Raw genomic sequence first — 13868 nt, 5'->3', positions numbered from 1 at the left:
ACATGTTCACCAACCTGAAAGCTCTCTGAATTCCATACTTTATGGATTTTTAAATGGCGGCTTCATTACACAGGCATAGTAAATTAGACAGCTCATCATTAGGGATTGACTAATGATCCTCTCCCTGGTGGCGCAGTGGTTAAAAAAAAAAAAAAAAACTGCCTGCAATGCAGGAGCCACAGGAAAAGTAGATTCAGTCCTTGGGTTAGGAAAATCTCCTGGAGAAGGAAATGTCAACCGACTACAGCATTCCTGTCTGGGATAATCCTATGGACAGAGGAGTCTGGTGAGATACAGTGTCTGGAGTCACAAAAGAATTGGACATGACATATCAACTAAACCACCACAATGACTTATTTTTGGAGGCTCCAAAATCACTGCAGATGGTGACTGCAGCCATGAAATTAAAAGACCCTTGCTCCTTGGAAGAAAAGTTATGACCAACCTAGACAGCAGATTAGAAAGCAGAGACATTACTTTGCCATCAAAGGTCCATCTAGTCAAAGCTATGGTTTTTCCAGTAGTCATGTATAGATGTCAGAGTTGGACTGTAAAGAAAGCTGAGTGCCGAAGAATTGATGTTTTTGAACTGTGGTGTTGGAGAAGACTCTTAAGAGTCCCTTGGACACCTAGGAGATCCAACCAGTCCGTCCTAAAGGAAATCAGTCCTGAGTATTAATTGGAAGGACTGATGCTGAGGCTGAAACTCCAACACTTTGGCCACCTGATGCAAAGAACTGACTCATTAGAAAAGACCCTAATGCTGGGAAAGATTGAAGGCAGGAGGAGAAGGGGATGACAGAGGATGAGATGGGTGGATGGCATCACTGACTCAATGGACATGGGTTTGAGTAAACTCTGCCAGTTGGTGATGGACAGGGAGGCTTGGCCTGCTGCAGTCCATGGGGTTGCAAAGAGTCAGACATGACTGAGTGAACTGAACCTAACTGATGACTTTTGATAGCCTCTTTCATGAGCTAATTTCACGGCTCAAAGGAGACACGTGGACTCTTAGGAAAAAGGTCAAGTAATGATATTCTTGCAAATCTCTTATCAAAGGAATGTTATCGTCTGTTTCAACAAGAAAGAAGAGCAAGGTCTGAAGGCACAAACTTTCCCGGCCAAGGTCCTGGTACTGGCTAAGAGGAGGCAGAGCTCAGTTGGTGGCTTCCTCAGGGCCAGGTCCCCAGACCCTGCTCAGCTGTCATGGCTGAGGGAACCAGGTGCCAACCCTCAGGCTCCTCAGGTGGCCCAAATTGTGGGCAGGGAGGGAGCCAGTTCCCACAGGCTACATCTATCAGGTTGCAGAGGTGAGGGGAGATGTTCACAGCTGCTTCAAGGCCTGGTGCTGTCCAGTGTGTGGCCCTAGATCCCTGCACAGCCTGTTCCCTTGGCCTCCCAGGTTGCCTCTGATCCCAAGACCGGATGAGCTAAAGGGCCTTGGGAGAAGGTCAGAATCTTCCTCTTAACTCACTTTCAGCCTGATGACCACCACTTTGCCAACCTTTTGCTGAATGCCCACACTAAAGGTTGTTCACTGAAGGTCGCTTGAGGGAGGAGCCCACAGCAGCACTGACCAATGGCTGAGCAGGAGCACTAATGGTCCCTGGTAACCTTTGCTTGGTAAGAAGTAAACATGAACAGCAATTGCCTCATGCTAAGGACTGTGATTGGCTAGGCTCTACTACAGTTAGACTTAAAATATTCCCTAATCTCTATACAAAATACTCTGCCTATGCCTGATTTTACATGACTCCACCAGATTAGCAGAAAAATCTGTAAGCAAAATAGGATTTAAAATACTAAGGCCTTCTTTCTACTTACAGGGCATAGAAAATACTTTAGTGTCACATGAGACAATATATGTGTTATTTGATGCTTAAGAGCAGGAAATAGTCTGAAGCACAAGAATGAATAATTTATAGCAAGAGGTGCAACTTTGATAGGTTTGTGTGTGTGTTCAGTCACTTAGTCATGTCTGACTCTTTGTAACCCCATAGACTGTAGCCCACCAGGCTTCTCTGTCCATGGGATTTTCCAAGCAAGAATATAGAGTGTGTTGCCATTTCCTCCTACAGGGGATCTTCCCAAGCCAGGGAGCAAACCATCCATCTCCTGTATCTCCTACAATAGCAGATGGATTCTTTACAACTGAGCCACCTGGGAAGACTTTGAAGTAAATGAAGAGGTCATTGGTGGATTTTGTAGTTAAAATAGGAGTCCTTAGATCTCCAAAACACCTTGTCACTAAGCTGAGATGTTTGTGAGATTGCTGACCCTTTGTGATCCCATTTCAGTAAATTTCTCTGATCTCTGGCAGAAGAGTATTAGGGCATGTTTTATTTGGTAATATTGCCAAATGCACAAACCTTATCTTTAGAAATTTTCCAGTTGACTTCTAATTATTTTTTTTCTCCCAACACATTGAAATAAATTTCCTGATATACTCTCATATATTCATGTTACAACCATTTTACTAAATATATTTTCAAATAGTAGAGTGAATGATTACCACATTCCAGGAATATAATGTTGCTTTCCAGAAATACCATATTAGTTTTAAAAAACCTGCACTACTTTATTATTGTATACCAACTCGAATCTACCTGAATATGTATTCCTTAAATCTGCCATGTGTTCATATTATATGCACCCTCCCTCTGTGTAAGGATCCAGTTTAGTAAAAAGAAAATGAATTAAAGTATTAAAAGTATGTGCAGGACACATGTTTTTAGGTCTTTTAATAATGTATTGACTCTGGTCATTCTTATAGGCACTCTTCAGAAGATGAGTTAATTCCTTAAATTTTCTAGCATAGTCAAGATTTTAATATTAATCAGACCTATTAAAAAGTCAAATAGAAAACCTCCATAGAAATACCCATTGAATTTGAGACTATGAACAATGTTTAAAAAATAGGCTACTTGTTTTTCAGTTTGATTAAGTCATAAGACCTTTTATAATTACTTTTTTGATTAGAATTCTCCCACTTCTTCCAGCATAGCAATGCCAAAGCAAAGAAAGTGGTCATTACTTGGAAGGAAAATTTAATTATTAAATTTCACAAAACAGTATAGTTTGAAAACCTTTTAAAACTATTTCCTGGAAAATCTTGTTTTAATAAAATGTACACTTATTTTTTGGCATCATCCTGGGATTATCACATTATGAACATCCCTCTCAAAGCAGAAAACTGCCATACAATTATTAATTAAAGTTTATCAGTATGTTCTCTTGATTTAAAAAATACTAAAGAATATTTTGACTGAAATATGACTTACTATTATGAAAATTGATGGAATTGATTTATCTGGAAATGAGGATGTCATATATGTATTTGGTGGCAGAGCTGAAGAAAAGTGGGCATTTTTGGTAACTTTAAAAGAAATAAAGAATTGTGTCTATGAATGTACTATTTTAGATGTCATTTTCTGTGGTGCTGAACCTGCTTTTACACACAGTATCACATTTGCTGACATGTATCACAGGGCTTCTTTTGCTAGGAAAAATTAATTAAAATAAGTAAATGTTTTTTCATAAAATAAACCAGATACAAAATCTTGCCTTGTATTTACAGATAAATTTTAATGGAATATTTCATGGTCTAACACAAATATCAGACCCAGACACTAATTCTTGTACAGCCTTTGGCTTACCCTGTATAACAAAATCTGTTATTTAAAGTAGATTATAAAATACCTTATGGTAAGTGAACTTCCAAAGACACAAAGAAAATCCTCCATAAATTTAAAAGCTTATCTCAAATTCTTATTGGCATAAGCTTAGGATGAATATGTTATTAATTGCATTATCTTAGGTAGTTGAAATCTATAATACTGGTTAGAGTGTGAAAATTAAAAGGGTGTAAGTATTTTTGCTTCTGTTCCTAGTCAACATGAGTAAACACATGGAAGTGATTGTAAAATTATCTTTACAGAATTTTGGAATTTTGGCAATCTCAAGCAAATTTCCTTAAGTCGGCAACATTTTTTTAACCCTTAGTCAGCATGTTACAAGGTTCACACATTCCAAAGAGTAACAATTAAATGTTGTACAAATAATATAACATTTATTTTACTACTGCTTAACTTTTTAAAAACTTCCATTTGAAACTTACAAAGAAAATGGGCATCACTGAGGAGGTATAAAATGAATGGGTAATGTATGCAGTTGAAAAAAGTGATGCAAAATAATGTGTTGGCATAAAGAAATATGTTTCGTGGTATATTTTATAATCTGTCAGTGGGAGAAAAGAAATTTCCACCTTTCTGTTAACAAGCCTAAGAAAATGAACTAAATGAATAGACAATTCAGTAATGTCCAACAGATAACTAAAATTCAAATTTTATTTTTCCATATGTATCAGACAACTTTTTTCTGACAAGACTTTACTGAAAGATGAGGTGCAAATGGGAACCCTGTAAGAATGTTTATAAGAGTAGTACATGACATATTTTAAGCGCCACTAAGTACACATTGAATACTTGTAAGTATATAGGCATATCAACATGCAAGTGTCATGTACCTAATATTACAATATGCATTTTGGTTTTTGAAAATGTTAATGATAACAGCAGATTCAATAATTGTGTTTCTCTATCTTCTGTGCAATATGTTTTGTTTCAGTGCATCTTCTTTACAGCACAGAATTTATTTTTATGCTGTCATATATATACCCTTCCAAAAGCTATGAATTTCATGTCACATAAATAGAACATTTTATTTTTGAAGCTATGTTACTGGGAACACCCGCATTTCTGGGTACCATCTTCAGAGATAAGTCTTTAAATTCTTTTTAACATGGCAGACTTGTTCTGATGTTAGTTATGTTGAAATATTTATGATAAAAATGGAGCTTTGTTGAGGGAATATTTTTTGGTTGAATGAAAAGCTAAACAAACAATTCACAAATATTGATGTGAACATAGTATGAAAAAAAAAAAAAAACATGTCAGTAATCCCGAACTCATAAACCCTTGGGTTACTACTTAACTCCATCATTGAATCTACAACAATTACAGCAGGTACAGTTAAATAAATTCATAAAGAGATTAGTTTTATACACTTGTAAGGAGAAAGAGTACTAGTTTTGAAAATTTTCTAACTTATTTTTCTTTCTATTTATGAGACCCATTCCATACATTAGAAACACAGAGAAAAGCAAAAAGGATAAAGAGATAACAATTCAGTTTACATTTCATATTTTTTTAACCAACTGGTGAACATTACTTTCAACCATCAAGTATTTTATTGCATATAACTTTCACTATCAGCAAATATAAAGAGAAAGTGTCCACTAGTTTCATGTACAGGAAAAGTATCTGAAGAAAGAAAACATTTGAGGTTTGACAGTACTGTGTGTAAGAGAAGTGTAATGTGGCATTTCATACCGCACTTAAAAGTTCATGTAGGAATCACTGCTGTTCCGACCCTGGATATGGGAAAAGTGCTTAAGTGCTGAGCCCTGGTAGGTTTTTCTTTTGCCCCTGCAATCTTCAAATATCTTTTAAGTTTCTTCTTTTGAAATATACAGTATATTCATAGGGGAAAATAGTGGTTTTGCTTTACATCGTTTTCACATTTGGGCCCATTCTCTCCAAAATAACCATACATTTCTTGTGAAATATATATATATATATGTATATACACATATATATACATATATATATATATATGGTGGTAGAAAATACAGCAAATATTATCTATAACATAACCACATAACATAGAAAAATCTTACTTTGAGCATCATACTTTGAGATAATTTTTGTATCATGTTTTTCCTAAAGAAAAATCTGCTTTTAAAATGCCATTTTATTTCAGAATAATTAAATTATATGATTTGAAGAATTCATATTATTTCTATGCCGACAAAATAAAGTGAGTATTTGTGGCAATACTTTGCATTCATTATTCTGGGATGATTTGTTAATAAGGAGGCCATTTTAAATACTTAAATATTTATCTTACACAATAACACTTTTTGGGAAAATAAAATTATATATATGATTTTTACTTGGAAGCATAGTATTAATTTATAAGAAATTGTTTCATCCTAAAGAGCAATGAAATGTCAGGTTGGATTGCAAAGTGTTGCCACTTAATTTTTTTAATCAGCACAATTATATCACATTGAAATAGTAAATAGGAATGAGAGGAACTATCCTTTTAAAGTTATTATAGTTTGCTTATAGGAAAAGTTAATGACAGAAAAAGGAAAACAAATGCAGATCCATACACCACTGAGTTACACTAAAAGTAAAGTTGGCTTTTGAGATGTCCCAGGGGGTGGGGAGTGGACTGTTAGGATAGTCCCAAAAGAGTGCTTCCTGGGATATCTTGTAAATAATTATTTCTTCTATTTATATCGAAGTATCATAGCCCATGTTAAAAGTGAGAGGTAGAAGGATTATTGTAAGTATGCATGGCAGATAATTTACCAGCTCTATCCAATAACTATTGCATTCAATATTAATAATCTCAATACATAAAAATGCTGATGAGTTTAGAACCCATTTTTACATGTTGTCCCCTTTAGCTCTCTTTATAATCTTGCTACCTTCAATCCATTGCCTTTGGAAGGGTATAAGTGAAGTACAAAGGGCATGTTTGGATTGAAATAGAGAGAAAGAGAATAATGAATTGAAAAATAAAATACATAAGAAATTTCTATTAAGATATAGCGATTCTAACTATTAAAGGTAACCTATATTCTTTGAGTAGATTTGTACTTGTAATAAAAGTCCCACAACCTATTAAAACACACGTACACTCAAAGAAAGCATAAGAAATCCAAATTCATTAGCTCTGAATCAAAATTGAAAACTCAGGTTATTTCTTTCTCTCCCGTAACACTAAAAACTAGGTGAGATAATTGTATTGTGCAATGTTAATGATTAAGCAAGAGAAACTTAATGTGTTGTTATGTCAGTTGTAGTTTTAACTAATGAGGTGAAGATTAGCAACCTCTTAGATCTTGTTGAAGAATTCTTTAAAATCCCTTTGCATTAAGTATCCAGCAATAGAATTGCAGATATTGCACTGAGTGTATTTCAATATTGCCAGTGTATATTTCAAAACAAGTTCTATTATCTACACTAAGATTTCCTCTTTCCCAATATTCAAAATGCATATTATAATTACATGGGTTTCCAACATCCATACACAGCAAGTACAAGATACTTACATGTACGTACACTGTAGTTACCTATATTTGCATAGTTTTTAGTGTGTACTTTGTGCCACTTAATAAAAAGCATTACTCCGTAATTTTCATTAAGTGTTTTATTTATTTCTTCTGTAGTTGCCAGTTGTTTTTCTGTTTGCATTGTTTTGTGTATTCATCACAGACCACCATTTGCAAAGGGGGATTACAGTGGGCATTTTTAGAGGGCGCTAAATAATCAGCAATGTGATGGGGAATTTGCAGTAAAATATGAGGTTTTGCACTTTCTCCACATTTAAAAAAGTAACATTAAATTTCATATTTATAATTCAATTATCCGTATATCCAAAAAAAAAAGTATTTTAGATGTTCCCCTTGGTAACACTTTGCAATAAGTGGCACTAAATTACACGATAACTGCTATGTTACATGGAAGAACCATCACCATCAAACAGCTGCTGTACATGGGCCTATATGGAGTCTCAATGCCATTACAACTATGAGTACATAATTACAAGTGAGCCTGTCCTTTTAATTGAGATATTTATATTTTTACAAAGAAATAAAAATAAATGAGGTGTTAGCTTCTTTGCCATATTTAGGAAAGTTAGTTTTCTTTCTCTATGTGTTTCTTTATTTGTGGGGTTTCAATGCAAGATTAAGCATCTTGAATCAACATGAGATCATCCAGTTTCTAGATTAAACTTCAATATCAGGTTCCTTAAACTGCTTCTTGGATTCTCTGGTAAAAGAAAACAAGTTGAAATCTCTTTCTCTCTCTCATACACACACACACACACACACACACACACACACACACACACACACACACTACTCTGTTCATGCTCTCTATCTTTGCTATTGCACTCACAAACCTTCTTTTTCTCCCTAATTTTGATAACTGTTTTATCTAGGACATTCAAATATGGAAACCAAAAAAAAAAAAAAAAGAATGCTGTTTATACTTTTTTGATGGAGGACAACTTACACTGTAAACAGTACACTGGCAGAGAATAGCTACTTTTGGTAAAGAATAATGTTCCATATTCTACTGGGGTGTGTGTCTGTGCGCACTCTTTTCATTACATTCTGTGGCTATGGTGCTCACTAAGCAATGACCGAATTTGGCTCTCTGGGCATAAAATGTGCACATTTCAGTCATGGTAATTGAAATGGTTCATTTATATATTTATTTCGCTTTTTCTGATTTTTATAGAAATGAACAGAATTTTTACAATTTCTTCCATTGGTGGAAATCAAATAACTTTTTAAGATAGGAAAATATAACTCCATTGCTATTTACTTTCAGTAACTGAAATGATATCTAATTCATATCTATTTTAACTGTCAAAATATTTGATTAGAGCTCACAAATCATAATACACCAGTTAGTTTCTTTTAAAGGCTTCCAATGAGTTTTTATATTACTGTCAAGGGTTAAAAGAGTCAAAAGTCTTGAATTGCAACCAATTTTGTATTTCTAATTTTATAGTGCTATAAATAATGATTGAGTTATTTAGGCAACAGTTTAGCAGTTGGAGCCAAGTAGAATACAGATGAAATGAAGAGGAATGTAAATACAGCATCGGTGGAGAGTAGCAATTTTGTAAATGCACCCTGAAATTAGGCTTTAAATAGTAATTGATGATGCAGTTTATACAACTTACTTCTGTAATAAGAACCTTTCCATTTTGTACTAACAGAATGAATTTTGCTTTGTGGAGTCTTTCTAAAGATTATGCATTGAAAGATATGAACAGTTTATAAACCTATTCTAGTTTCAATGTGTCTAGTAGCACCTACCTGGTTCTCTCAAACTACCATACTATATTAACATATTATTGCATTTTTTCCACAGATGGTATGGAGTGAACTGTAAAAACAAGCATGCAATCACATCAATGCAGACTTATTTCCTTAAAATTGTCATACTGTATATGATTTATTATGTTAACACTCAACCACATCATATTATTTATTTTCTGTATATTCTGAAAAAGTGCTGCTTAACTGACATCGTCCTTTTTCTTTTGAAAGAAATCAACAAGATAAATGCTTCAACAATCAAAAAAAATTAAGAGTCTAACGTTCTTAAAAGATTTATACTTTTCTGATAAATAATCTAAGATACAGCACCCTTGTCTTTCATTTGATATTAATACATGATGTCATACTCAACCATTCTCATTTCCCAAAAATAAATTCCAAGATATTATTCTTAAAACCATAGGCCATCATGCTTTCAGACATCACAAGTATAGCTTCCATATTGTCATATTCTTTTTCTTCCTAAAGGTGCAATTCTTGTCAATGGGAAAATAATTTTTATCTAACTGGATTTTTAATCTTTAGCATAGAGTATCAATAAATCTAATGACAGCTAATCTAGTAGTATTGTATTTTACTAGGAGAAATGATATGACTTCATTGACTCTGTGTCATATTTAAGAATACAGCATTTCTTAACGGTTAAATACATTGAAATTTCAGAAATAATCCAGAGAAAGAGACTTTCACCTTGAAAGTTAAAATTATGGCAGAAATTCTCTATCACTCACTGTTTCATATGTTTATACCTCACAAAATGCATAGACAGGAATTTAATATAAAGAATTAGTTCATTTATACAGAAAACATATCTCAAACACTTCTTTTTTGGCAAACCAACATAGGTAAGCAGCTCTGGAACTGCCAAATTAAAATTTGTAAATTTTTAGCAAACTAAGAGTTTATTTTTAGATTATTATTCAACTGTGGTTGTAATTTAAAACCTGAGGCTGTGCACTGGTTGTTAGCTTAAAATTACCTTTCCTTATAACATTGTGCTTCCATTGTATAACAAAAATTAACAAGAACTAGAAAAATTTGTTGTTGAACAGTGCTAGGACATACAGACAAAAATACTAATACATGTTATCTACTTATAATATTGGTTTAAGTAATATCTAAAGGGATATAATGGACATTAGAAAATGCTTACTCATGACTGATTACCTACAGCCAAAAAAGTTAAATATGTATCAAATAATGTTTAATTGGATTTATTATATGCACTATATACAGATACTAAAATGTTTCAAAATTGTGCCCTATGGATATTTCGGTTTTGTTTAGGCAGGTGAGTCTTTATGGAGCAAATAAATTACAGAATCAAATTAGAGAAATGAATGAAGTCTTTGTGATTCCCAAAATGGTGAAATATTTGTAACAATTTATTGGTAGATGAAGCTAAAATAAGCTAATGATAGGATCTATATAATTATATAAGATAGCATGTCATGACTGTAATCCATATTCATGGCTCCTGTATCAAATACTATATTTTTAAGTAGCAAATTGATACAGCTTTATCAGTATAATCTCAAATATTCCAGAATCTTTTCTTCAATAATGTATTTCAGTTTGTGTTTTTTAGGGCTTATGGTTCCAAAACATGTCTTTGAAGATAGACATGTAGAAAACATCATAAACCTCTAACATCTGAATTGAACTTAAGCATGTTAGGTCTTTACTTAATCCTGTTCCTTGTGAAAGCTGTCCAGTGGCAGATTTACAAGGTCTTTGATTTAAAGGGAGCCAAAAATGAGGGGGTGGGAGAAGCTCTGCATACTTTTTTTTTTTCAATGTACAAAAACAATTCAATATCATGATCCAAGGAGATGATTAACATTGTTAAGGCTGTATATTCAAGCACTGTATGTTAAAAGAGCAATGGTGTGGAATTTACGCGGTAATAAATGTCCTGCATTATGGATGGTACGATAATTAAAGAATGATGCTTTTGACAGCTGATTGTTGGCATACACTGGCTACGGATAGCAGTACGATATGGAAGTTAATAAAGGTAGCAGAAGATGGTAGAAATGAATTCTGAAAGATGATAGCCAGTTTTCTCCAGCAGCCAGCCTGGTACATAAAATTCAGAATCTTGGCCTGCATTTTAAATGAAATATTCTTTTTTTTCTTCAGCATTGACTTGGCTGCCCTCAGCATTGATAATGGCTGTGTCAGCATCTGGTGCATCTTCAGCTCCTTTAGCTTCATTTGTTAAATATGTTCCTGTGGGTGTTGGAAGAAAACCATGTTAGTTTTGTCAGAGTGGTAAAATAACCAGTGTTAAAGTCATATTCATTTAGGAAGAAACTTATGCCAGATTTCTTATATGTTGAAACATATTCTGAGGTGTAAGAAACCATACAATTCACCCTTCTAAAGTTGTACACTGTCTTTTGGTTTTCAGGTGTATGTTGCAGATGAAGCTGTGTGTAGGTTAACTAGAAGCAACTGCCAAACTGGCATGGGTAATGAGTACTTTGATTAATTTAATGATGGCTACAGACCATGTGATCCACTCATCTGTAGCAATCAGGGCCCTTTGTTCAGATGTTAATAATGATCACATCAAATGTGTCAACATTCATTTTAGTAACTCCATTTAAAAGTAGATTATACTAATAGTTTTCTACCTAACCCATTGCAAAAAAATCACATATTTTCCTCATTAATATGGCCACATATGTGTCCATAAACTTACAAACAGAAATATTACCAAATGATTAATATTAGAGTTGAATTTCAGTCCTAGAGATATACTACAAACTCGCTCCCATATTTCTTTTTTATTCTCCTGACCAGTGATTCACTCTGTGACTTCTGGCTATTGGCTAAGTATTATTTTGCTAAGCCAATCCAACTTTAACGTTGAGTAAAATAATTAAGAATTCTCTGAAATAATTTAGTATTCAGATCTCTCAATTTCAACCCTCATCACACACACACACACACACACACACACACACACACACAGAATAATATTTCATGATGAAGCTAATCTTTAGAATTTTTTTTGAAATTTAAGAATGCCTTATTATATATAACTTACCTTTATGTCTTGCCAGATATCGTCCAAGCAAAAATATAGAACACAGAGTGACAAATACAACTACAGCCACGATTCCTCCTATAAGAGCATGATCAGGGCCAGTCTGGCCAGCCAGAGCATTGGGATCTTGAAAAAAGAGAAAAAAATATTGTTTTAGTGTGATTTTAGACATAGACTACATATCTGCATTAGAATGAGTTGTTTTGGAAAGTAGCACATTAAAATTAAGTTGGTTTTTTTTTTTAACGTGCATTACACCAGTCATCTAGTCAACAGATATTGAGGAAATAAAATTTGACACATAAATTACCATTGCCACTGAGTTTACATTTTAAGGGAGAGACAGTAAACAAATATACATATATGACTTTGTATAGTTATATGCCTTTTCTTTCTCCTCTTCTCCACCTGAAAGTATGTGTATTTTTAAATGTGACAAACACAACTATATCATTTAAAAATACAAGTATGCATAGGAAAGGTTGGGATTAGAGATTATAACAATTATACAAATATACAAATATTATAAAAATTATACATATATTATTTTATACAAATATCATTTAAAGCTGAGGAAACTGATGAACTCCCTAAGGGAGAGAGTCTAGATAGACAGCAGAAAAAGTCTGAAAATGGAGACCTGAAAAGTTCCCATATTTAAAGTCTGACAGAAGTTGCTTCCAGCAGAGAAGATTGAGAAGGAGAGAAAAGTGGGGTAGGAAGAGATCCTGGCGAGCAAACAGTAATTGATTAAAGGAAAGATCATTTTGTAAGGAGGGTGGGTGTTACAAGCTGTGTTGTATTATTGATTGAGGGAGGAAGATGAATACTCAACATTGAGGATTAAATGTCTGTTGCACTTGTAGCTTTAAGGGAAGTGGTTGGAAATATTAGATTACTGATATACTTTTACATTCTGCTTTTGTTAAGATATTATAGGAGAGAGCTGAGCCTAGTAGAAGATGGCCAGTTTTCAAGCAGAAATAAAAAGATCAAAGGAAGCTCAGATGCGAGTACTTAAAAGTTTGGAAAAATCAACTATTTATAAAAGTTGCATAATAAGAGATAAAACTAAATGAAGTTTTGAGCAACAAAACATGCTAAGGCTCAGCTCTGCGGCAAAGGTCAGATTGAGTATACTGCCTACCATCCAGGGTCCATTGTGTGCATAGCTTCAAGAGAACTGCGTACAGTCTACAGTCTACAAGAGAGTTTCAGAGGGAGATAGAAAATAAATAAATTAGGTCTGGTAATTCCACTTTCAAAAAGTCTTGAAATATGGTTATAGGTACAAGAATCTGACAAATAGATTAGGAGTCTACTTTGTTTTTAATGGAACTACTGTACCAAAGAAGCCTGTACCTAGTTAGAAAAGAAATAAAAAGAAAGAAAAGTCTGATAACTGAACAATCAAAAACGTCTAGACTACCAAACGTGGTGAAAACAAGAAGTGGCCTATAAGACCTGTGTAATCCCCATGAGAGCATATGACCAAACACCCACTTTCAGTGTGGCCACAGAACATGACTGACAAGGCTGAACTTCCTGTAAGATAGACTTGGAGGAAGGCAAAAAGAATGATCAGAAGAGAAGCTAGTTTCTTTAAGGACTACAACTGTTGCCAAGGCAAAGGGAACTTTTCATGCCAGTCTGAAATATTTTCATAATTATTATGGATCAGTGACCACTCGGTGTTTCCCATTATTCCTCTATTTCCAAAAGAGAGCACTTATATTAAGGAAGACTTTTCCTGGAGCTTTTCTGGTAGCTCAGCTGGTAAAGAATCCACCTACAATGCAGGAGACTCCTGTTTGATTCCTGGAT

At 33.9% G+C, this 13868-nt stretch overlaps 1 protein-coding gene across 3 annotated transcripts in view; it reads right to left on the bottom strand.

Annotated features, from left to right (window-relative positions):
* Positions 1–3565: 3565 nt before the first annotated feature.
* The window catches only part of CADM2 (cell adhesion molecule 2), a 1291443-nt gene continuing 1281140 nt past the window's right edge, over positions 3566–13868 (bottom strand). For all 3 annotated transcript variants that reach the window (XM_042230370.2, XM_042230374.2, XM_042230375.2), the window contains 2 exons: positions 12045–12170; positions 3566–11221 (listed from right to left, as the gene is read on the bottom strand). In XM_042230370.2, the coding sequence (XP_042086304.1) occupies positions 11103–11221; positions 12045–12170 (245 nt within the window). In that variant the 3' untranslated portion in view covers positions 3566–11102. The remainder of the gene's footprint in view (positions 11222–12044; positions 12171–13868) is intronic.

The sequence above is a fragment of the Ovis aries genome, chromosome 1, assembly GCF_016772045.2.
Source record: "Ovis aries strain OAR_USU_Benz2616 breed Rambouillet chromosome 1, ARS-UI_Ramb_v3.0, whole genome shotgun sequence".
Classification (NCBI taxonomy): domain Eukaryota; kingdom Metazoa; phylum Chordata; class Mammalia; order Artiodactyla; family Bovidae; genus Ovis; species Ovis aries.
Note: the sequence above shows the minus strand (reverse complement) of the source record. Positions and strands in the feature narration are given on the sequence as shown.